The 26,343-nt window shown below is 42.3% G+C and overlaps 2 protein-coding genes across 2 annotated transcripts in view; both read left to right on the plus strand.

The window, feature by feature from the left end:
* The window catches only part of LOC137544840 (keratin, type II cytoskeletal cochleal-like), a 29,749-nt gene extending 18,926 nt beyond the window's left edge, over positions 1–10,823 (plus strand). Inside the window, exons 13-14 of the mRNA XM_068265931.1 lie at positions 8,217–8,325; positions 10,800–10,823. Of these exons, the coding sequence (XP_068122032.1) occupies positions 8,217–8,325; positions 10,800–10,823 (133 nt within the window). The remainder of the gene's footprint in view (positions 1–8,216; positions 8,326–10,799) is intronic.
* On the plus strand, positions 7,495–26,114 carry LOC137544033 (keratin, type II cytoskeletal cochleal-like). The gene is made up of 10 exons (XM_068265102.1): positions 7,495–7,528; positions 11,247–11,707; positions 14,345–14,553; positions 16,918–16,978; positions 17,059–17,154; positions 19,356–19,520; positions 19,922–20,047; positions 24,256–24,476; positions 24,842–24,876; positions 25,760–26,114. The coding sequence occupies exons 2-10, from the start codon at positions 11,279–11,281 to the stop codon at positions 25,870–25,872; spliced, it is 1,455 nt and encodes a 484-aa protein (XP_068121203.1). The 5' UTR covers positions 7,495–7,528; positions 11,247–11,278; the 3' UTR covers positions 25,873–26,114.
* The last annotated feature ends 229 nt before the right edge of the window (positions 26,115–26,343 follow it).

Below are 26,343 nucleotides of genomic sequence, written 5' to 3' on the forward strand. Positions count from 1 at the left end.
CCCTGGCCACTGTTTCCGCAGCTCAGAGAAGGGACAAGACCAGCAACATCCCGTCCATCGTCCCCGATGATGACTGGAGGCACATGCAGCAGGTGTGCTTAGTGCTGGCTCCCTTCCTGCAGGCCACAAACATGGTGAGCAGGGACCATGCTATGGTCTGCGAGTGGGTGCCCCTGGTTTCTCTGCTGAACAGGGCACTCGATGCTTTGCTGGCACAGGGAGCGGCAGCCTTGGACCAGCAGGAGCGGCAAGCAGCTGCACAGTCCACCTCTGAGGGGGAGGAGGAGGAGGACTTGGTGGAGGTCCCTGACCTGGCTGCTGATGAGGGGGATCAGCGCAGTGCAGCTGAGTTGGTGCGGGGGTGGAGAGAGGATGAGGCAGCAGAGGAGGAGGATGAGGAGGACAGCACTGACGTCGATGTGCCAGCAGACGTGGCCCGCCTCTTCCCAATGGCAGCGCACATGCTGACGTGCCTGCGCAGGGACCCCAGGGTGATCCAGATGAAGCAGAGGGAGGACATCTGGATCAGCATGATGTTGGACCCACGCCTCAAGGGGAAGTTGAGCCAGTTCCTGCCGCCTGCAGGAGGAGACCCAGCGCAACAAATAAGGAGCTTGCAGCAGGCCCTTGTTGAGCGCTTGGAGGAAGCCTTCCCCCAGCCTTCCACCCCCACTGTCCAGCAGCCAGCACAGAGGCAGCAGCAGGTGCCTGCATCCAGCAGCAGCAAGCGCCCCACAGACCTGCTGTCTCTCAGCCACGAGCTCTACAGGACTGTAGAGGCTCCGGCAGCAGTGACTAGAGAGGAGATGCATGCAGCAGCATCCTCCTCCGGTCACAGCCAGCGCCTGACCCGCATGGTGGCTGACTACATGGGGTCCTACAGCGGGCTTGACAGCGATGCCCCTGTTGATCCCATGGAGTATTGGGTCAAGCGCATGGAGATCTGGAGCGAGCTGGCGCAGTACGCCCTGGAAGTGCTGTCCTGCCCCCCTTCCAGCGTGCTGTCCGAGCGCTGCTTCAGTGCAGCTGGTGGCGTGGTCACCGAGAAACGCTCACGTCTGTCTCACAAGTCTGTGGACAGACTGACGTTTCTCAAGATGAACCAGGCGTGGGTGGAAGGCGAGTTCCTGGCCCCTGTTGTCGGCGAGAGGGGGACATGAACTGGCTGCCGGAACTTAGTACCATCGTTAATGTGCCTTACCACCCTTTACCACCTCCTGGCTCCTGCTCACTAAGCCAGCCTGGTTCACTTTGACTATTACGTCGCCTGCAGCCACACATTTCACACCTACAGTGGGCTGCTGCTGTGTACTGCCCTTCTGCTGTCTGTCTGTGTTTCCCACTGCCAGGGTACACAGAATTACCTTCTGCTGCCACTCTGCCACCAGCTATTACGTCAAAACAATAGCTATATTGGTTGTAAAACCAAAACCAAAAAAAACCAATAAAAAAAAAAAAAGGTTTAATTTTTCTGAGGTGCCCGGGTTGAAAACTGTGTTGTCCCAGTTGTGTATTGGACACAATGTGGGCTGCACGACCGCTGTCTGGGACCTCCTGTTGTGTTTATTTACAGCCCTGGTATCACCGCTAGGTACCAGGGCTATTATGTCACGCTGCCTACCTGCTGCCACACTCACACTGCTCCTCCATTCCTCCTGCTGCTGCTGTCTGTCTGTGTTTCCCACTGCCAGGGTACACAGAATTACCGTCTGCTGCCACTCTGCCACCAGCTATTACGTCACAACAATAGCTGCTCACACTGCTCCTCCATTCCTCCTGCTGCTGCTGTCTGTCTGTGTTTCCCACTGCCAGGGTACACAGAATTACCTTCTGCTGCCACTCTGCCACCAGCTATTACGTCAAAACAATAGCTATATTGGTTGTAAAACCAAAACCAAAAAAAACCAATAAAAAAAAAAAAAGGTTTAATTTTTCTGAGGTGCCCGGGTTGAAAACTGTGTTGTCCCAGTTGTGTATTGGACACAATGTGGGCTGCACGACCGCTGTCTGGGACCTCCTGTTGTGTTTATTTACAGCCCTGGTATCACCGCTAGGTACCAGGGCTATTATGTCACGCTGCCTACCTGCTGCCACACTCACACTGCTCCTCCATTCCTCCTGCTGCTGCTGTCTGTCTGTGTTTCCCACTGCCAGGGTACACAGAATTACCGTCTGCTGCCACTCTGCCACCAGCTATTACGTCACAACAATAGCTGCTCACACTGCTCCTCCATTCCTCCTGCTGCTGCTGTCTGTCTGTGTTTCCCACTGCCAGGGTACACAGAATTACCTTCTGCTGCCACTCTGCCACCAGCTATTACGTCAAAACAATAGCTATATTGGTTGTAAAACCAAAACCAAAAAAAACCAATAAAAAAAAAAAAAGGTTTAATTTTTCTGAGGTGCCCGGGTTGAAAACTGTGTTGTCCCAGTTGTGTATTGGACACAATGTGGGCTGCACGACCGCTGTCTGGGACCTCCTGTTGTGTTTATTTACAGCCCTGGTATCACCGCTAGGTACCAGGGCTATTATGTCACGGCGAGCTGCCTGCCTCATTGACTGCCTGCTGCCACACACTCATCCTCCTCCTCCTGCTGCTGAATTTACCTCCTGCTGTCTTTGTGTTTCCACTGCCAGGGAGCACATACAATGGCGCTTCCAACATGCGTGCGCCCACCAGCTATTTGTTACGCTCAAAAATAGCTGCATTTCTTTAAAAAAAAATTTGAAAAGAGAAATACGTGAAGAAGAAGAAGAAGACGATATTGAAAAAGAAGGAGAAGGAGAAGATGAAGAAGAAGATGAAGAAGAAGATGAAGAAGAAGAAGATGAAGATGAAGAAGATGAAGATGAAGAAGAAGAAGAAGATGAAGAAGAAGAAGATGAAGAAGAAGATGAAGAAGATGAAGATGAAGAAGAAGAAGAAGATGATGAAGAAGATGAAGAAGAAGAAGAAGAAGATGAAGAAGAAGAAGATGAAGAAGAAGAAGATGAAGAAGAAGATGAAGAAGATGAAGAAGAAGATGAAGAAGATGAAGATGAAGAAGAAGAAGAAGATGATGAAGAAGATGAAGAAGAAGAAGAAGAAGATGAAGAAGATGAAGAAGAAGAAGAAGAAGATGAAGAAGAAGAAGAAGAAGATGAAGAAGATGAAGAAGATGAAGAAGATGAAGAAGAAGATGAAGATGAAGAAGATGAAGATGAAGAAGATGAAGATGAAGAAGATGAAGAAGATGAAGAAGAAGAAGAAGATGAAGAAGAAGAAGAAGAAGATGAAGAAGAAGATGAAGAAGATGAAGATGAAGAAGAAGAAGAAGATGATGAAGAAGAAGAAGAAGAAGAAGAAGAAGATCTAGAAGAAGATTAAGAAAGATAAAGAAGAAGAAGAACAAGTATATACAGTAACACTACACTACTGAACCAAATTAAGGACACAACTTCTCTTTCCACATTTTTTTTTAAAGGAACATCCCCACATAATCACTTGCTGTTGTTACTTGGAAAAAAAGATGTTTCTTGCATCATTCACCCTCAAAACAAGTGTTGGAAGCTATTTTGGGCCAATTCGAATAGTCAGCTCGAATAGTGAGCTCGAATACCGACTCGAATAGTGAGCTCGAAGTCCGAGGTCGAATCGAATAGTAAAAAATATTCGACTCGAATATTCGACTGACCTCGAATAATTTACTATTCGAATTCGACCAAATTCGAATTTTTAAAAGGGGTATTTGAGCACCACTGCATATGAGAACAAGCCTCACTGCAGTACAGAGCAGGTGTACAAGGACAAGGTCAAAGGTCATTCTGAAGTCAAGAAGGGTGTGTGCATTTGTAGTTAGTGTAACAAGACAAGCTTGGAGTAGGTGGCACGCAAGCATAACATGGGGCACACAAGCCAAGGTCAAGGCAGACAAACAGCATGCAGAGTTAAAGTAGTTTGAAGTCACAAGCCAAGGTCGAGCAGATCAGATAAGGCATTGTTAAATGAGCCAAGTCAAGTAAAGGAGGAAGTCAGGCAAGCCAAGAACACTGGTGTTCACTAGGAGGTAAGGCACAGCCCTGCGCTTTAGAAGACAGGTGTAGCAACAAAGAGAGCTGGCGAAGGGGTCTTTAAAGTGTAACCGATGCGACATGTGACATGATGAGATAAACATCTGTATATTCGGTGTAAAACACACTAATAGCCAGGCTGTTTCTCTTGTTTTATTTTTCTGTCTGAAAGAGTTACTTTTCAGGCATGGAAGTGACAACTTCTGTCTTGTCAGCACCTTGCTGGGAATAAAGAAAACATCACTGATAAGCAAATTACAGCCATAAAAGTGTTCCTGGCATAATACGACTTCTGAGGGCAGAGGAGAGATAGAAAAAGGTCGACAGTATACAACAAAACATTCAATCTATTTTGTAAATGTTTAAATATAAACATGAGCTATCCATAAAAAGTCATTTTAGAAGTAGGAGACTAAATACAATTGTTTATATCATCAGTTTATGTTCACATTGGGTATGCTTTAAATAAGCTGTATCAGTTGGCACTCTTGAGCACCTGCAAATGCAAAATCGTGTGCAAGTGAAGCATTGTGCTGTACCATACACACATGCACACACCCCAGCCAAAGCCTCTACTGGCAATGTGTTCATGCATGGATCTGTCTGAAAAGCTGGGACTAGACAGGACTGGTGCAGGGACCCCTAAGGATGACACCAAAATTCTTCAACCAACTTTGACTGCTGTTGACCTACAGTAAAACTCATATTAAACTGACTAAACTGAGGTGAAAGGTCTGTGTACAGTAGGCCTTAAATAGAAACTAAAGTAAACCTGCACAACATACACCGATTATAGGGTAATATAGGGTATTTAGGGTATATATAGGGTATATAGGGTTATCCACATAATTGAAGGTTACCTACAGTGAGAGATTAGAAATGATTTAGGTAGAATAAAGTAGGTGAGTGGATCTCGTGTGACAAAAAAAAGATGGTAAGATGGTCTTACCTTCAATAGGTCATTCCAACAATGCAATATTCTCTAAAAAAAAATTCAAGTTTATTGTGTACATAGGACAACGCATTTCACAGTGCAAGCAGCTCCATCAGGTCAAATAAAAGTGCCATAGGAGGAGTCGCTCAGGGCTGATGCAGCTCTACTCCTCTACTCTATAGCTCTACTCTACTAAGTTAATAGTGATCCCTATGCTTTGCTTATATTGCTTTCCCTTGTGGTCCCCCATATACAGTAGGATGCAAATGTTTGGGCAACCTTGTTAATCGTCATGATTTTCCCGTATAAATCGTTGCTTGTTACAATAAAAAATTTCAGTTAAATGTATCATATATGAGACACACACAGTGATATTTGAGAAGTGAAATGAAGTTTATTGGATTTACAGAAAGTTCACAATAATTGTTTAAACAAAATTAGGCTGGTGTATACATTTTGGCACCACAAAAAAATAAATTAAATCAATATTTAGTAGATCCTCCTTTTGCAGAAATTATAGCCTCTAAACGCTTCCTGTATGTTCCATGCAAGCGTCTGAATTCTAGTTGAAGGTTTTTTGGACCATTTCTCTTTACAAAAAATCTCTAGTTCATTCAGGTTTGATGGCTTCCAAGCATGGACAGCTCTCTTTAACTCACACCACAGATTTTCAATTATATTTAGGTCTGGTGACTGAGATAGCCATTCCAAAATGTTGTACTTGTTCCTCTGCATGAATGCCTTAGTGGATTTTGAGCAGTGTTTAGGGTCATTGTCTTGTTGAAAGATCCAGCCCCGGTGCAGCTTCAGCTTTGTCACTGATTCCTGGACATTGGTCTCCAGAATCTGCTGATACTGAGTGGAATCCATGCGTCCCTCAACACAGCCCCACAGCATGATAGAACCACCAACATATTTTACTGTAGGTAGCAGGTGTTTTTCTTGGAATGCTGTGTTGGTTTTCCTCCATGCATAACGCCTCTTGTTATGCTCAAATAACTCAATTTTAGTTTCATCAGTCCACGCAACCTCATTCCAAAATGAAGCTGGGTCGTCTAAATGTGCTTTAGCATACCTCCAGCGGTGCTGTTTGTGCTGTGGGCGGAGAAAAGGCTTCCTCTGCATCACTCTCACATACAGCATCTCTTTGTGTAAAGTGTGCCGCATGGTTGAACGATGCACAGTGACTCCATCTGCAGCAAGGTGATGTTGTAGGTCTTTAGTACTGGTCTGTGGATTGACTCTGACTGTTCTCACCATTTGTCGCTTCTGTTTATCCAAGATTTTTCTTAATGTGCCACTTTGCGCCTTAACTTCAACTGAGGTCTTCCATTTCCTCAATATGTTCCTAACTGTGGAAATAGACAGCTAAAATCTCTGCGACAGCTTTCTGTATCCTTCCCATAAACCATGATGGTGAACAATCTTTGTCTTCAGGTCATTTGAGAGTGAGTTGTTTTGAGACCCCATGTTGCTACTCTTCACAGAAAATAAAATAGGAGGGAAACTTACAATTGACCCCCTTAAATACTCTTTCTCATAATTGGATTCACCTGTGTATGTAGGTCAGGGGTCACTGAGCTTACCAAGCCAATTTGAGTTCCAATAATTAGTTCTAAAGGTTATGGAATCAATAAAATGGCAACAATGTCCAAATTTATGCACTTGCCTAATTTTATTTAAACAATTATTGCACACTTTCGGTACATCCAATAAACTTCATTTCACTTCTCAAATATCACCGTGTGTGTCTCTTATATGATATATTTAACTGACATTATTTATAGTAACAACCAACCATTTATACTGGAAAATCATGACGATTAACAAGGTTGCTTAAACTTTTACATCCCACTGTAGTTTTCCTTGGTGATCTAGCGGCTCTTCTTCCCCTTCTTATATTACATGGACCCTGGTGGCTTAGTGGTCACGTTTTCTTACATTAATTTCCATGGTAGTATAGTGGTCTACCCCTTATGTAGCTTTCCCCTGTAGTCTAGGGGCCCGTCTACCTCTTCTTATATTCCCCTCAACCCTGGTGGTCTAGTTATCAGTCACCCCTGTTATACTAATTTCCCTGGTAGCGGTCCCCTCTCACAAAGCTTTCCTCTGTGGTCTAGTGGTTCTTTTCTCCCTTATTATGTTCCCTGGACTCTAGTAGTCTAGTGGTCCCTTCCCTTACATTAATTTCCCTGGAAGTCTAGTGGTCAAGCCCCCCACCTCCCATACAGTAGTCTAGTGGTCCCCAAAGGCCTCATAGAGATTTCCCTGAAATTCTAGGGGCACTCCCTTAGCTTTTTCTGGTAGTAAAGTGGCCCCTCCCACGCCTCCCTCCCATACAGATTTTGCTTCCCGGGGATCTAGTGGCATTGAGGGTTCCCTTGCATACTTACCGACAAGTCTACTTTAATTCCAGGGCTCCTGTCGTAGTCAAACTTTGTAAGGTTACAATCCAGAGAGACAGCACCCAGGTGTGACTGCCTAGGAGTATGCCGGTGCCTAGCCTCGACCGGATTGCCCTGACGGTCACGGACCAACCAAAAGTAAGTAAGAGGTGGCACACCACTGGCTACAAATATTTGCTGTATTGCGGAACAGTGATACTACATGTTACGGACACGCAAGTCCTTCATCAGGTGCTGGCTAACGTTGCTCATCTTCCTACTCTGAGGCTGAAACTAACAACTAATTGCTCTGTCGGGGAAGGAGGTATTAAGGCACATCAACAGAGCACAGCAGAATAAAAGTACCTTCAAGAGGGACTATTTTTCCACCTGCTCCTACCATCTCATACACAGCTTCCCTTTACCTACTGTCCTATCCCTTAAACCTTTTGACTGTGGCCCATACACTGGTCGATTTCAGCATTCGAATGATCAAATCGATCGCAAATCGATGCACAATCGAATGGCTGATCGATTTGCGGTTGATTTTAATAGATTTGATTTACTGCTGGCAGCAGATTGATGGCCCATAGAGTTACATTGGATCTAATGGTGCAGTAATGCCTTTAGATCAATTTTCAATAGATTTCCAATAGATTTCATTCTGAAATCTATTGGAAATCTGTGCCTACTTTGTGGCACACATCAGATAGATTCCTGTCAGATTCACCTGACTGGCTTCGAACATCTTTGTATAAAAGACCCTTTCGGGGAAAGGGGCCATCTCCACTCTCTATAATATCCTCAACGAACCTCATGCATCTTTTTCACATCTGTTGGTGTCCAGATGGGAATCTGACCTGGGGAAAACTAAAACTATAGACGATTGGAGGGAGGCCTTGAAGACCTACTCGAGACTGTCTATAAATCTGGCAATAGTAGAGTCGGCATACAAGGTATCCCTCAGATGGTACTGGGTTCCCGCCAGGTTGAGGCATGTGGCGGGTAACGCTTCCAGTCTCTGCTTCCGCGGCTGTGGCGCTTCTGGGGACATTCTACATATCTTCTGGTCCTGCCCTATGTTAGGGAGATTCTGGACCAAAGTTTTTAGGTCGCTGACCCAGCTTTTCAAGGTCTCAATTTTTAGGGACCCCTGGATAGCCCTGTTACATTTTGAGATTGCCTCCCTGAATAGATCCCAGCAAGTGCTGGCCCACTTTGTTATAGTCGCAGTTAACCTATTTTGGTTCCTGAACGTAGTTTCTACGTCCAGGAACCATGCGCGCTACCGCGCGCCCCCGCGGCCGATCGTGCGCGTGCACGCGCACTCCCGGCCGCGGATTCGGTAGCCAAGGAATCAATGTATCGGGCTACGGAGCCCGATCATTGATTCCTCTCCCCCGCTGAAAAAGCGACAGCTTCTCACGGAAGCTGAGCTTTTTCTGGCCGTCTTCTTCCTGATGCGTCACTCTAAGCGCGTGCTACGCTTAGAGTGACGTCATGTAAACAAACTCATGGCCGCCATCTTGTGGCCAAAAAGTAATACTACACCTGGAAAAAAAAAACACAGAATTAACACACATTTACCTTATAAATCTATTGTTTACCTCCCACCCTCCCAAAAGTACCCTAATAAAATTTTTAGTATAAAAAAAAAAAAAAAATCATTACAATAAAAAAAAAAAACATGTAAATATTTACCTAAGGGTCTAAACTTTTTAAATATCAATGTAAAGATGAAATATTTCTATATTTTTTTTTTATTTTAAACTTGTAAATAGTGATAGATGCAAAATGGAAAAAATGCACCTTTATTTCCAAATAAAATATTGTCGCCATACATTGTAATAGGAACATAATTTTAATGGTGTAATAACCGGGACATATGGGCATATACAATACGTGAGTTTTAATTAAGGAGGCATGTATTATTTTAAAACTATAATGGCTGAAAACTGAGAAATAATGAATTTTTCAATTTTTTTCTTATTCTTCCTGTTAAAATGCATTTACAGTAAAGTGGCTCTTAGCAAAATGTACCCCCCAAAGAAAGCCTAATTGGTGGCGGAAAAAACAAGATATAGATCAGTGCATTGTGATAAGTAGTGATAAAGTTATAGGCTAATGAATGGGAGGTGAACATTTCTCACGTGAAAACGACGGAACCTGAATGGGTTAAACAAAGTATAGCCAGGGCCTGGAGAACTCAATTCGCCTCATTTGAGGAAGTCAAGAGCAGGGTGACGTCTTTTATGACTCAGGAAAGGATGGCTGCGATCCTTGAGGACAAGGTAGATAAATTCAACAAAATCTGGGAACCATGGCATGCGCTCATTCTCACCTCCTGAGCCATAAGCTACTGTTAGTCTGCAGGATGGAGCCTGTGGGCCCCCAACACCATTCCCCTTTCCCCCTTCCTCTGTCCCCCAGCTTTCCCCCACCCCCTCCCTTTCTTCTTTCCTCACTTTTATTTTCACCCTTTTCTTCTATTTTCTACCTCTATCTTAATTTTTAGGGCATCTGCCCTCCAAACAGTATAAGAAGACAGAACAAGTTGGTTAAGCTGTGCCTTGCTGTAACATATTATGTTATTGTTGGATGAGTTGCCTAGGGCTAACCTAACGAGGCTTTTAGTTTTAATTAAAAGACTCTACTATACTTGAGCAATGTCTTCTTACTATATTGGTCCATGACCATTGTTGTATGTATCTATTTTTGAAAACTTAATAAAAATATTGAAACAGATTCGACCTGACAGGCATCTGACAGAAGTCTATCGGATGGTCGAATCTGCTCCAAATCTATCAGTGTATGGCCACCTTAAGGCCTTTTGGCCTGAATTCTCTTCCCCTTTTGTCTCACAATCCTGTGTAATGTGTGTATACCTCCCACTCCTGTGTATCCATCTGTAGTTGATTTGTTCACTGCATCAGCGGTAATCCACCATTGTCTTGGTTTTGTATTGTTATACCCTGTGTGCTGTTGTACAGCGCCACGGAAGATGCTGGCGCTATATAAATCAATAATATTGAAAATGCCAATATTCTTTTCGCATTCATTTTCATGAAAATAATCTTAAATTCAACTAAGATAAATTTGAATAATGAGTTTGTGATTTCATTTTCTGTGAATTTTAACGCTAAAATTAAATGATTTTTCGCATTTTCACAGTAAAAATAATGATGTTTTTGTGAAAATTTACTTGACTGGTGAAAAATTTGCAAACAACACTGATAATAATAATATAAAAAGTGGAAAAAAACATTTGATATAATAATATCAGTTGCATAACATGCTTTCAAGATACAGACAAGCCTCTGCAAGTTGAAAAAAAAAAAAAAAAGAAGGGACATGAAAATTATACTAATTAGCTAATGTCGCAATATAATGCCCAATTAATTTGACGTTAATATCTTATTTCTCTTTCCAGACATTTTACGAAGATATAAAATAAAACCAAATCCCTGTTAAACAGCAGTAAGCCAATGCTGATGTGACATTATATGACAAACTGAGTACTAAAGACCCATAAAAGGACTTTACAAGCTGACCCCTATTTATGAAATGACACTCATGTGTGTGAGTGAGTGTGCAGAAAATGAGGTGTGCTCTATTACAGAGAAAAGTCATTAGCATTAAGGGCTTTTCATCTCTAAATATTCTAGGTGTGTTTTATTTAGCTGTTCTATTAAATTTCATTAACTCAGGATGATGGGGGTGTAAAAATGCCACGGTTGATGCTCACAAGATGCAATTATAGGGTCTTTACAGCACATTAAAGTAACCAGGCCCACATGCGGTGAGTATATAAAATAGGACACTTTCCACAGTGCTTTCAGAGGGACTCACTCAGAGCTTGTTCTGTTCTCATCCATAGATCCACCGCAGATCCCAATTAACTTCCTCAAGATGTCTCATCATTCTGGACATAGCAGCCATGGACACAGAAACTTCACCTCATCCTCAGCTTGCTTACCGGCTGTGAGCAGACACAGCATTGGCTCCATCTCCACCAAGAAAGTCTCCATCGGCCACAAGGTTGTTCCTTCATTTAGCAGCAAGAGTGTGTACAGTGTTGTATCCAGCGGCCATAAACTGTCATCCGGACTGAAGCATGGACATGGGTATAGCCTTGCTGGAATTGGACATGGACTTAGCGCTGCTGCCTATGGATTTGGTGCACCAATTTGCTCCGCAGGCATCACACCTGTCACAGTCAACCAAAGTCTACTGGCCCCTCTCAATTTGGAAATCGATCCCAACATCCAGAAAGTCAGAATTGATGAAAAGGACCAAATTAAAGGACTGAATAACAAGTTTGCTTCATTCATAGATAAGGTAAGATATGCAGGCAAAGTTTAGGCTAAACCAAAATATCTCAGATAGTTGAAGTATTTGCAAAGGTAGTCATCTGTGCCATATCAGGCTTTCCTGTGATTGATTTACATGATCTGTTCTGTTTATATTTGTGGATTCAGGTAGCATGTAGGTAAAGTAGACTACAACCACTCACCCATTTATCATTATAGACAGAGGTAAGCCAACTTAGAGAAGATCAATAGTACTCAATATTTTTCTTGCTTGAGAGTTGTGTTAGATAGATTTATATGATCATCTTATACTAGTTATATAGCTCAATAGCCAGTGTATCCTAAAGTTTCCACCATGCCTAAAGAAAAAAAAAACAAGAATGAGCTTAAAGAGGAATTCCAGTGAAAATAATGTAAAACAAAAAGTGCTTCATTTTTACAATAATTACAGTATATTCTGGCGTATAAGACGACTAAGACGACTGGGCGTATAAGACGACCCCCAACTTTTCCAGTTAAAATACAGAGTTTGGGATATACTCGCCGTCTTCCAATGCACACCAGATAAAAAATTTAAAAAATCATATACTGGTGCTATGTATGAACAGATACTGGTGCTGTACTGTATGTTGTACCCGGTATATAGGAGATTGACTGGTTGAATTGGTCAGCTCTCCCAGTCTCCCTGTTTATCAGAGAGGTATAGAAGAATAGACTGTGCTGTGCCCATAAAATACGCCTCTTTCACCCTTCTGGCCCGCCCTTGTATCCTTCTTACCTTGTTCTCCCCCTCTCAGACCTCACACATGGTCGCCTGCGCCTCTTCACTACAGTCCTCAGCAGCGAGATATGAGAGTTGGTAACAGGATAGGGCATGTCACCCGGCACCAATGACACCCGGCGTATAAGACGACACCCAACTTTTCAGATGATTTTCAAGGGTTAAAAAGTAGTCTTATACGCCAGAATATACTGTATGTATAAACAATTTAGTCAGTGTTTGCTCATTGTAAAATCTTTCCTCTCCCTGATTTACATTCAGACATTTATCAAATGGTGACATTTTTGCTACTGGCAGATGACGTCACTGGAAAGAGATGCTGCTTGCTTTTTTGGCAGTTGGAAACAGCTGTTAACAGCTGTTATTTCCCACAATGCAACAAGGCTCCCACAGTGTGATGTCTGGACCTCAGAGCTGTGACGCGCTGACATCACACTGTGGGAGGGGTTTCACCACAAAATCAGCCATACAGAGATCCCTGATTACCTGTTTGAGAAAAGGAATAGATTTCTCATGGGAAAGGGTGTATCAGCTACTGATTGGGATGAAGTTCAATTATTGGTTACTGTTTCTCTTTAAATCATCTCTTCTATGTGGTTTAAGGTTATTACACAAACATACTTGTTACTACTCTGGTATTTCCCAAGGCATTTTTTGTAACTCTGCTTGCCTCTTGTAGAAAGCTGCTTTGCATGGCTCTCAGCTGTGAGTGAGATGGGATTAATCAATCCCAGCTACCTTAAAGGAGGTTTGTAACATCCAAAAATACACATTTTGTCTAAAATAGCTCCCAATATGTCCCCCATTTTTTATTTCTTTTTTCCCTAATCTGGGTGCCTTTGCCTAACTACAGGAACTGTGCATTGCCAGCAGGATTGTGTGAAGTTTTTTCAGCTACAGTAACAAGCTTATCCCAGCATGCAAATAACAGAAAGCTTGCTATGTTGGATAAGAAAGGGACACGATGAACAGAAGGTAATTGTACCCTTCCCCCACTTTAAAGAGTTTACACAGTGATGTACTGTAAGTCTGTTGTCTACGTGACGTTTTCTGTGGGAGGAAAAGTAAGTTTTGGCAGTAGGGTGAGAAAATTAAGACTGAGCTGGGTTGTGGGGAAAAAAAAGAAAAGAGCTGAAGATATTGTATGTTACTTTTGACGTCACAGAGAAACAGTAAAGATGGAGACATAACATTTCTCCTAAATCTGACAGTGAACACTAAAAACAACAGGATAGGTAAATGACTTAAGTAATTTCTTATTTAATTAATTTTATTTCAGTTAATACGGAGTTTCATCCCACTTTAAATGCAGGGCCAACATCCTGTGCATGTGTGGACCTAACCAGTGTACCAATACAGTGCAATCAATTTTACTTTCTGCTTTGTGCAGACAGATGAAATAAGCAATGAGACATTCAGAGTGAAGAGAATTCTGGGTGTCTTTTACTAAGTTTTACATTGTTGCCATTGTTTACAAAAAAATAAAAAAAAATGATAACTGCCATAGACTGAAGCTAAAGAATAATATGTTTTCGCATTCAGTTGCAAAATGTCCTGTTTAATAGCATATGTTGCTGCATTTTCCCTGTGCATTATGTGACAGGTTGAAAAGCACTTGCTACTAATGGTATCCAGTACAGCCACTGGAATGCTACAGCAAATTGTCAATGCAGCTCCAAGTTGCCGTATTGTGCTATAGCCGTTAGCAACTGCATTGGATAACATTAGAGATAACTGATTAGCAAGCTGAGAGAGTTTAGTCCCAGCTACAAAGTCTCCCATGTGACGTTGGCTTACAGAACATCTGGGCAATGAGAATCATTTCATCAGTATTTGCTTCTGGATACGGCATATTAATAATCCATTCTGCTTCACCCCTTACAGGTACGATTTTTAGAACAACAGAATAAGATGCTTGAGACTAAATGGGCTCTTCTGCAAGAGAAGAAACCTGCCAAGAGTCACATTGAGCCCTTGTTTGAGGCCTACATCAGCAACCTGAGAAAACAGCTGGAGCACCTGGGAAGCGAGAGAGCTCGCCTGGAGGCTGAAAGGAGAAACATGGAGGATGCTGTTGAGGAATTCAAGAAAAAGTAAGATCCTTTGGATGGATGTTTGGAAGGAGGAAGCATCAGAGTCATGTAAAATGCAACGTGACTTGCACGGCAGTGAACTCCTCCTGACCCTGTCCGCTTGTTCAGTGCTGAATAGCAGGAATTGGGAGTATTCTAGTGTTCTGAATCGGCTATGCCAAATTTGATCATCCGCACTAGTAAGGAAAAAAGCCATTGGGAATTAGTGTTTCAACATGCCAGATCTTTACATGAACTCACAGTGGATTCTGTGCTAAGACTCCATCTAGCATGTATATGTAACCTAAGAAGTAACCAACCTAAGAAACGACTAAAGTGAAAAATTGTAGAATTTAAAATACATAATATACATATAACAGAGTACAGAGTAAAATACACCATAAAATAATTTTCCTCTATGTATCCATCACTTAAAATAGGTAGTAACAATCTTATAAACTGTATTGGTTTTGGACAAGTCCATCATGTCAGGGGGATTCAACAGTGCTCAAAGAACAGCAGAACAGAACGATGGTTTCTCAGTCAAAATAGTATGCAAACTATAGATAGGGAGGTTGGCCAGCATCTTTATATAGCACCTTTTCAGGAAGTGCTTTTGTAAAGAGTAAAGTAAATACTGAGAATCCCACATGAGGAGATGGACTTGCCCAAAATTTGTCAGTTCTGTTTTTACTGCCTACTGTAACTGACAGTGGCATAGGACTAAAGTAATTTATGGTGCATTTTATTCTAGGAGAAATAAATGTCATATATGTGTACACATATTTTACAATTCTTCATGATAGTAGTCTTTTAAAGTGGGATTGTCAGCCACACAAGATCATATTCCATTTACCCAATGCTTTGAATCTTATCTCAGTCAGCCTGGCTCTATTCTGGTACATTGCCGAGGAGGGGGAATCTTGTTATCTCCCCTCCCACATTCCTGCTCCTCACTGATTGGCTGAGGGCAGTCCAGTGTGACACGAGGCTGAGAAGGGAAATACACCTCTTCCCTCTGCAAAAGCTGCTGAAATACGACCTATGCTAAGCTCACATATGTTTACAAAGCAAGCTAGATATGACAGTGCAGTTGCTAGGAGAAAAAAAAGAATAAGTAGAGTTGGAAATGCCTGGAACAGTGTTCTCTTTATTTACTATATACAATTCACTGAAATGAAAATGTGGACAGTACAATACACATGTAATGTAAGTAGAACAAGTATTTATCTACACTACTTGTATTTGTGTGTATTTTTCCAGGGATGGTATGGCTGTCACTGCTGCTTTAGTTTCAAAAGGGTTTATTGAGTAGTAGCAAGAGATAGTGGCCAAAACGCCAATAAAACCCATGCAGGGGCTATCACTGTATAGTAGTTGGATAGTTAGATGACCAGTTAGGAAATGGCATATTAAATCAACAATCATAACAATAATATATGACCAGAAATCTCAGCTGTGTCTCAATATACAAGGTGTGTGATGTAAAGAACACAATGTATATCAGTAAAAATGTAATATATGGGAAAGACCAGTGTTCTCCAGCCATGTGATCCAGGGTGACCATGTTTCATAATACCTTTTCATATTATCTGTAACTTTAGCTGTTATGTATGACGCTAACATAGTCTCAGAAAGTAGTGTGAAAACATCTTCTCCTGGAAGATGGGGGGTTGTCCCTGCTGCTGTTATCTCCCCTCCCACATTTCTGCTCCTCACTGATTGGCTGAGGGCAGTTCAGTGTGACACGAGGCTGAGAAGGGTAATACACCTCTTTCCTCTGCAAAAGCTGCTGAAATACGATCTATGCTAAGCTCACAATGGTTAAAAAGCAAGCTAAGAAAACACTGTTAACTAAGTTAACACTGCTAACAGTCCATATTGATGGACTCATCTAACTAGATCTAACAGAAGTGCAGAGAAACAGCTGAGGGAGATATTGGCACAGCAGATGGAAAGATAGCCTCGGTAGTTCTTACCTTTTTGCTTCGGCTTCTTTATAATAGCATTGCTAAGAAGATCAGAAGCCGGGCTAATGTACCAAGTCAAAGCATCTGTAGAGAACAAAGGAAGCATAATTGCTTAAATCACTAAACTGAAAACTTTCATTACAAACAACAGAGGGCAGCTTGATAACTTCATCCATGTCACTTAGCTGAGGGGTGGAGGTGTGTTTAGCTATCAGGGTCTGTTAGATGACACGTTCTTTCTCTAAATCATCATTATTAAAATCATTATAGGAGCTTTTAGTTATTTAAAGCTATGAGTCACTGCTTTAAATGACCTCTTCTGTGTACTGGTTATGGTAAATAAACAATTCAGTGATAAAAAATGATGATGTCTGGCAAACTTTCACAATTTCTGTGTTGTTTTTTTTTTGAACAGGTATGAAGAGGAGATCAACAGGCGCACAGCTGCAGAGAATGAGTTTGTCGGACTTAAGAGGGTATGTACCGACATTATAAAAGTGACAGGTTGCCACGAAAAGCAAATGTGCAATACTTACTTGTACTATTTACCATGCAGGATGTGGATGCAGCCTTCATAAACAAAGCGGAATTGCAATCTAAAGTGGATTCCCTCACTGATGAGATCAACTTCCTGCGCACACTCTTTGATGCGGTAATTGCTGAACGTTCTTGCAAACTGGTTCTGTATAAGATCAAGTTATACCCACACACCACACTTAATTGGTATTATTATTGACTTAGACAGAGCAATCTATACAGAGTGAGAAACAAACATGTGCACATAATAGTCCAGACACTGAAGCATAATAGTTAGTAGACAGCATAATGACACTATTCCAAATAAGGCCATCTGTTTTAAAAGTCAAAAGTAACTGGTTTCTAAGAGTAAAACTGATCACATCCCTAAATATAATGTTCCAACAATTTTGATCAAGATTCTCAAGCTAAATAGGAAAATTAGCTATCGGCTTTATGATCACTGGTTATTGGCCAGCATACTGGGTTTGTGCCTCTGCCTCTGTGCCCTTGCCCGGCAATTCAGAGCCAAGTGCTGTACAGATGTGTTGCTGGGTTCTGATGTTATAGGGGAGGAGGGATGATGGGATGGCGCACAACAGAGAGGCTTCTGATGGGTGGGATAAGGAGGGGAATAATGCACTTACCCGACTTAAGGCAGCACTCTGAATTTTTCGGTGTCACATCAGGGCAGCTGTACACTCACATGCTAAATTTCCAGCAGAGATTTCCCCCTCTGCCGAGTTTACTTATCACATCCTATGCCAGTGATGTCTTCCACACATGTTTAATCGTTAGAGGCAAGACAGCACCTTAAAGAGGAACTCTAGAGAAGATAATGTAATGAATACAATTGCTTGTTTTTTTATAATATTAATTCATAAGTTATTTAGTCAGTTTGCCCATTGTAAAATCTTTCCTCTCTTTGATTTACATTCTGGAATTAATTACGGGTGGTGACATGTTTAGTCCTGGCAAATGATCTCTGCAGAATGTTTGTTTACTGAGAGCTCTGAGAGTTCTGAAGCCAGTTCAAAACATACCTTGTCTCCTAGAATGTGCATGGGAAGGAGGGGGGGGGGGGTCCACATAGCTTAACAGTCTAGGCTACATATCACTGGGAAGGCAGAGATATATACCAATATACAGCAAGATATACATATAGGAAGTGTTTCTGATTCTAAAACCACTACTGTAAAAGTGTGTATCCTAAATTATTTACAACATTCTATACATGTCACTACAGTGCCTCTTTAACTGAAATAATGTTTCACTGATAAAGTTGGCATTTTTATTAAAGCATACCTGAAGTGAAATAAAAATTATGATATATTGAATTGTATGTGTAGTACAGATGACGAATAGAACATTAGTAGCAAAGAAAAGAGTAACATATTTTTATTTTCAGTTATATAGCTTTTTTATAACATTGCATCATTCTGTCATGTTTGCAGTTTAGAAACAGTTTTTTTAAGCTATAAAACAAAACAGAAATAATGATCCTTTAAACTTTCCTACAGTAAAACCTTATCTCACTTTGTCTCTCACTATTTCGTGGCTGTTTAATAAAGGGACTCTGACCTCTAAAAAGAAATGAAATTGGTACTCACCTGGGGCTTTCTGCAGCCCACCACTAGTCGGGAGGTCTCCCGGCGTGGTCCTGGCTCCTCTCCCGGTCCCTCTGCCGCATACCGCACCGGGGACACAGGCTCCCACTTCCTGAACAGGGACGCTCTTCGTCAATACGCCGGCCGCTGCGCGTCATCACAGCGGCCGGTGTGACAGTACTGCGCATGCGTGATTTAACCACGCATGCGCAGTGCTGTCACGCCGCCTGCCGTGATGCCGCGGAGCGGCTGACGTAATGATGAAGAGCGTCCCTGTTCAGGAAGTGGGAGCCTGACACCCGGCCCGGGTGTCGGCGGTGCGGTATGCGGCGGAGGGCCCGGGAGAGAAGGCAGGACCACGCCGGGGGACCTCCCGACCTACGGTGGGCTGCAGAAAGCCCCAGGTGAGTACCAATTTTGTTTCTTTTTAGAGCTCGGAGTCCCTTTAAGTGCTTCAGAAAACAGAACTATGGGTCAAATAGCTCAGAGAAGCTCTTTTATATAGTTAACAACTGAAGTTAAGTTTTTAATAACTGGAAAACAATATGAGACTCTTCTTTGTTAATGTTCTATTCATTTTCTGTCTTACATATACAATTCATTATCTCACAAGTTTATTCTCGCTTAGGTGATTATATTATTTTTAAATATATAAACAGATCCTACATAAAGTGAGGTTAGTGGGGGGTTCCTTAAAAATATGTTTATATGCATTTTTGCTTTCCTGCAGGAAATTGCTCAGCTCCAGGCTCAGATCTCAGATATCTCAGTTATTGTGTCTATGGACAACAGCCGAGGTCTGGACATGGAGGGCATCATCGCAGAGGTCAAAGCCCAGTACGAGGAGATCGCCAACAGGAGCAGAGCGGAGGCTGAGGCCATGTACCAGTCAAGGGTGAGTGAGACAAGCGCTGGGAATTACTCATAAATAAATAACTGCTACAGCCCAGCAAAATCCCTCCTAATCTGTAATGTATGTTTTCACGATTAAGGAGATTTACAGAGATGCTTTGAAAAACATGACCTAATCTGCCCATACTTATCTTGTCATTTAGTTTTTTCTATATAAAATAATTATAGGGGAATGTTGTGCTGTAATTACAATACTCCCCTGAGACTTCTAAGAAGTATGAAATCTCTGCATTTGATAGGGACCCATTATCTGCTAACTTATAAATAGTTTAGAAGGGTTCTGGAAGAGGGAGTCCAAAAATAGAGGCATTGCCTAATGCTGAAACTATGATAACAATAGATGGATTTTTTTTTGTAATAATCTCCCATCCTTGTATTCCGCAGTATGAAGAGCTGCGTATGACAGCTGGAAGACATGGAGATGATCTGCGCAATACTAAGCATGAAATCACTGAGCTCACTCGTCTGATCCAGAGACTGAGGGGTGAAATCGAGAGTGTGAAAGCACAGGTAACATCAATAGCAATGCTCATTAAATGCAATATCAACAGTGGTGTAACTAAGGTGCTTAGGGAGTATTACATGGGGCCCCAAGCACTCTATTGATGTTGAGCCCCAAAACCTACCAAGGACAGCTGCAGTGTCAGAGAGGTGTAATCAGAGTAAGGAAACAGTTTGTGAAGGATTACCACTATGCAATGCACATACAGAGGTGTTCATTACCAGCATTGCACCAATGCAAAGCTAATGAGATGGATGAAGGAGGACCCCTAGTGGGTGCCTCTAGTCCAGGGGACCCTGGTGCGGTTGCACCCTCTGCATCCCCTATTGCTACACTACTGAGTATCAGTACAACTGAGCCTTTCATTTTACATTGTTTTGATACATACAATAGCAGATTTTTAGCATGCCAACTAAAACGTTGCTAATATTATGATATGGTTGTGATGGGAAAAACAGCAAGATCAAAAACTATTTATAGCTGGTATTTCGCCAGACAGCTATGAATAAAATATAAAGTTGGATTTCGCTAGCATTGATTAGCGAAAATGCCAATACTCTTTTCGCATTAATATTCGCTACAATTCAACTTCCGAGCAAAAATGCCATTGAAAATCCTTTTATAATAAGTTTGTGATTTTTCACAAATTTTCACCCTTTTCAAAAACTTTCACAGTAAAAAAAATTTTTTTTTTTGCCTTTTTCGCGGATTTTCACATCGGAAAGAAAAGTGTGTTTTCTTTGACCATATTGCGAAAATACAATGGGGGTGATTCGCTATAACAAATAGTGTGCCTTATCAGAGTAAGCATGGCTTATGAGAGTTAGCATGCCTTATCAGAGTAGCACAACGAGCGCTACAAACCTATGCCTGTTAATTAGTAATGACGAGAGCTCTATGCGTCCTGCTCTGAGCCCCTGCGGGTCCAATCACTTTAAAGGACATTATCCTCGGACTTTGATTGGCCCAATAGGCTTCCTGTCACTTGACAGGAAACTGGCCTAAGGTAGAGTTTGATGGAAAAGGTGAGTTTTGTGGGAGCGTTTAAAGATATCAAAGGTTGGAGAGTGACGGATGCGATGTGGCAGGGGAATCCAGAGGAGGAGCGAAGCATGTGATAAATATATATAAAATGTAATATACAAAGAAATATAATTCATACTGTATTAAAGCATACAAAACAATAAATGATAAAAAAAAGCAAAATTCGGAATTTCTCAGTGAAATAATAACATTTACAAGAATAGAGAAATGACTCTGCAAGCCATTGCTGAATCTAGAAAATCCATCCATCCATAGTCGATAAGATAATGAAAGGAGGACTTATTGGGTAATGAAACCACTGGTCCCAGCTAGTTAGAATTCATATTATTTAAACCAAGGCAGCACAAGATGGATTCTGAATGGTTGCTACAGGTTTTACACTTTCTACTCTTTTTCTGTTCAGTAAGCCAGCACTTATTCAGTAGGTGACCTTGGGCAAGACTCCCTAACAGTGCCACTGCCTATTGGGCATGCCCTAGTGGCTGCAGCTCTGGCGCTTTGAGTCCACCAGGAGAAAGAGCGATATAAACGTTCTGTGTCTTGTTGTGTCTACTTTGCAGCATACATTTTCTGTTGAATGTGCCCACACAGGGTGCTGGCAAATTAACCTGACGCTGATAGAAAATCTATTTGATGCCGTGTTAATTATATATTGCCACTAGTTCTTTTATCTACATTTCACCAACAAAAATGATCACCGATTATATCATCTTTCATTCTTCAGTTCACAGGCAGATTTTGCAATGTGTTCCAAAAGCTCTTAGCAGCATTAAACTCAATACCTAGACACAACAGACCCATCCTAGACTAGCTGAAACAGCAGATCCTTTAAAGCCCTGCAAAACTCACTTTTATTTGAGATAATGGCACAATGACAGGCAAGAGGCGGAACAGGTTTGGGTGCTAGGTGAGGCATGGGAGAATTGGTTTGGTGTGATGACTTGACATTACTCACATAGTTATAGTGATTTACTTTGCCAGACATAAGTCTCTGATTCAGCTCAGTGTCTGAGAACTGCTGATAATGCACCAGTCCAGGGAAGCTCGCTTTTTTGACATGGAGTGTCTACAATCTTTATTGAGGGTAAAGAGACACTGGAAAGAAAAAAGGAGTCCCTAGGGGGTACTTACCTCGGGAGGGGAAAGCCTCTGATTCCTAATGAGGCTTCCCCTGTCCTCTTCAGCCTCGGGGATCCAGCGCATGCGCAGTAGGGGATTCAGCGCGTGGCAATATTTACCTGGCACATGAGGTACAAGCTTTCCCTCGGGCCCTGACAGAAACAGCTGAACCTGATCAAGTATGCTCTACTGCTCAGGCAACTCGCTCCTACGCTGTACAGCGGACCCGATCGTGCTCGGCTATTACTGCCAGAGTCCGGGGGAAGCTTGCACTGCACTGTGCTGAAACACGGATAGGTAAATATTGCTGCACATGGTTTGGTGGCTGACAGCTCTGAAGAGGATGGGAGGAGTCTCATTAGGATCCATTAATTACATTACAGTGACATTTATGACTGCTGGCAGGGCTGCCATCAGGAATTTTGGGGCCCCTCACACATCATCAAGCCTGCCCCCCCCTTCCCTGGGCCCACCCACTGGTTGCTGTGACCGCCCCCATGTCCATGCGTGAACTGCGCTGCGGCAAAAATGTGCATGGCTCCGAAACTGAAGAAAGCGGCATGCACAGCGCGATGCGGCAAAAAGTGGGCGTCACCATGGCATGGTGTGGGTGGAGCCAAACACTAGCAACATACAGGTAGTCCCCAGTTAACAAATGAGATAGGGGCTTGTAGGTCCATTCTTGTCCTTTATCCGTTCTCTTTTGTCCCCCTCTTTTCTTCCTGGTGCCTCCAGTATAGGTATCCAGGTATAGGTGCCCCCAGTATAGGTAGCCAGGTATAGGTTCCCCAGGATAGTATAGTAGCAGGCTCACTCATCTACTCCCCACGTTCAAGCGCTGATGTCACTCCTCTTTTAGTGCTGGTACGCGGTGCGCTGGTTAGTGAGCCACAGGCCCACAGCCAGCAAATGCGGCCCTTCCAGCGATTTGTGGGGGTCCCAAGGCCCCCAGAAGCCCTGGGCCCCTCACGTCAGTGTCAGTTGTCCCCCCCTGATAGCTGCCCTGACTGCTGGTAACATCCTTAGTCCTGGCAGGGGATCTGTGCAGAATGTTCGTTACTGAGAGCTCTATGCACAGAGGGGGATACTGCTTGCTTGGTAGCTGGAAAAAGCTGTACAGCAAACTCTCAGGACCATGGTCATGACATCACACTGTGGGAGGGGTTTCACCACAATATCATTCATACAGACGCCCCCGATGAACTATTTGAGAATAGGTAAAGGCTTCTCATGGGAAAGGGTTTTAACAGCTACTGGAATGAAGTTTAATCCTCGGTTAAAGTTCCTCATTTAACATCTGAACAATCTTTTTATTAACTGGCCATGGTGGAAAGATTGAACTGGACAGGTATTGTACCTTTTACTTGTGCCAATCCAATCAATTTAGTGGATTGTTCAGAAAACCTGTTTATTTAGAGGTTTCTGTGTATAGCCTCTGTGGAATGAACAGAATTTTATTTAATGCTATATTTTTATAGCGTGAAACTGCTGTGTAACTGTGTAATTATCTTATGCCCCTTTAGGGTTTTTCTCATAGTATTATAGTCAATAAATGTCATTCTGCCAAAAACAGGAAAAAAACATTAACATACAGAAGCAATAATACTTGTTTAGGTGGCTCATAAAATTAATGATGAAAGATTACTTGCTATTCACAGCTTGATCCTGCTGGAGGAGCTCTTTGCTAAACTTTGAGCACATTCCCAAAACGAGAAGTTTCTGTGAAGCTCACTGAGCCTAAAGTATTCTGGTCTGCATAATACTTGCCCCTTACAGTTGTTTTACTATAGGAGTGACCAGAGTTATGGCCAAGATATTGGGGTGAAGGAAAACAGTAAGATAGAACATTGGAGTTACAATTTTTATTCAAATATTTAACCAGTTACAGCTACCACCTACACGGTTGGTTTTATAATGCAGCAGAAAGAGGCCATCCAAAACTTCAGACTGGGGTGAGGGAAGTCAGGAATCATGGATTATCTTGCTGTTGAGATATAATGGAATAGCTGTTCTTCAGTTCACCTAATCTGATCCTTTAATGTGTTTCACTCAGCGTGCCAAGCTGGAATCTGCCATAGCTGAGGCTGAGGAGCGTGGAGAAGCAGCAGTCAAGGATGCCAAACATAAACTTGCTGAGCTGGAGGGTGCTCTGCAGAAGGCCAAGCAGGACATGGCTCTCCAACTGAGAGAGTACCAGGAACTGATGAATGTCAAACTGGCCCTGGACATTGAGATTGCCACCTACAGGAAGCTGCTGGAAGGAGAAGAGGGCAGGTGAGTAGCAATGTTGTCCAGAATATAAAAACACAGTGATTGCTTAGCCCTGCCCTCTATTCCACTCTTTCATTCTCCTGGCACTTGATATGATCGCACAGCTTACTTTAGCTTAAAAGTGGGACTCTAATCACCTTTGAAAGCTTTTGATAACAACTGGGAAGAATTCTAGGCAGACTTATTGTGATCGGTTTGGTGGTAAGTTCCTTAAATCATTTCTGCCCTCTAGAAGGAAGTAGAAATCTTCCAAACACAGACAGCAATAAGGCACTTTGTTTTTAGAGCAGGGAAGGGATAGAACTCCCTTTGTTGGATCTTTGTTGATGTGTGTCCACTCAAACGTTTTACATTTACTTCTCTTTTAGGATGGTTGGAGAAAACCAAGGATCCGTTAGCATCTGTAAGTAAAGAATACAAAATAAAATGAATCTATAATATATGACAAATGGCTTCATTTATTAACTATGGAGGAAAGTGGAAAAGGTTAAGAAAATAAGTAATCCAGCAAACCTGCGTTCTCATTGCGGGTGCTGTGGAGGGCTGATAATTTACTACCCTTCTGGCAATCCTCTCTTTGACTTATAATGATCCAGTTGAGAGTTTCAAAATGTTGCCACCTAACAGCAAATAATTATTAAAAAAAAAACTCAGTCCGAGTTTGTGTTCTTCCATAGGGATGGTCAGAAAATTCCGATTTCCGCCAATGCCGATTTCCAATTCTGCAGATTTTTGTTTTCCGAGGAGTCTCTTTTTGGAGTCATTGTTTACATTCTCTGATTGGCCAAGTACTTCCAAATTAACTCTGCATTTTCTCATTGGTCCAATGCTTATGAGTTCTATGAGTGGGCTAATATTACTGAGTTGCGGTAATGAGTTATTTCCCCAGACATCCGATTTCCATTTTCTGAGTTCCGCAAAATCCGAATGAGCATCCCTATTCTTCAGCATTCACTAAGTAAACTCCTAACTCACTAACTCCTAACTCACTAACTCAAAACTAAATATGGTCAAAGAGATGCTAATAATTGTGCTTTGCATGCAAATTTTATGCACCTTAAAATTGGCCCGCTCAAAATCATCATCAAAATCATCAGGAAGTGCAACTGATTGGCCCATTCCCAAGCTGTGTACACTGTGCATTTAGTTTGCAGGCAAGCCAGAATCCTTTGCATCTTACCCAAATGAACAGCTATGAGAAAAAGTTAATAAATCTTCCAGTTTATGAGGTTACATATTCTTACTTATATTCTTATTCTCATCCTTCAAAATGTGTTTCTTTTCAGCCGTGGTCAGCAACTCTTCTGGACACAGCACAAGCAGCCAGCATCACCACCACGGAAGCTTCAGCAGCCACTCCTTGGGAAAACATGGTCATGGACATGGCCATCACTGTTAGATGGAGGACCGCTCCACTAGGTCTGCACCAGTGGCAACAAATGATTATTATATATCCCAAATCTTCCAGTCCTGTGAATTGCACTGTACTGAGCCTGTGCTCCGAAACAAAATCAACCGCTGATATTAATCATTTCTTGAGTCTATATTTCTGCATTCTTTACAAGTGTTTGCCTAAATGTGGGGCTTTTTGTTGTGTTACAGCTGCCTCTGATTAAATAAAGTCTGTGTTGCTATGCATAACTTTGAATTTCTTACGTCTTATTTTCTGTGTAACGTGTCTAGTGTTTAAAACCCAAACCCAAGCAAATAGAATACCCAGATGTATGTGATTTTTGTGCCAGCAAAATTTGTGATCTGACGCAGCTCAGCGAAAGAAAGCAGGGATTATGGGCAGGGCTTTCTGCTACAGCTTGACTATAGCCTCATCATGCTGCTCAGACTGCAAGAGGGCCAGACCTGGAGAGCTGAG

Source organism: Hyperolius riggenbachi, chromosome 2, assembly GCF_040937935.1.
Source record: "Hyperolius riggenbachi isolate aHypRig1 chromosome 2, aHypRig1.pri, whole genome shotgun sequence".
Classification (NCBI taxonomy): Eukaryota; Metazoa; Chordata; class Amphibia; order Anura; family Hyperoliidae; genus Hyperolius; species Hyperolius riggenbachi.

Bases quoted from the DNA above. Each gene is read 5' to 3' on its own strand.
- LOC137544033 (XM_068265102.1), top strand. From the start codon at position 11,279: ATGTCTCATCATTCTGGACATAGCAGCCATGGACACAGAAACTTCACC. The intron at 11,708-14,344 runs GTAAGATATGCA...CACCCCTTACAG, and splicing joins TTGCTTCATTCATAGATAAG to GTACGATTTTTAGAACAACA. The intron at 24,477-24,841 runs GTGAGTAGCAAT...CTTCTCTTTTAG, and splicing joins CTGGAAGGAGAAGAGGGCAG to GATGGTTGGAGAAAACCAAG.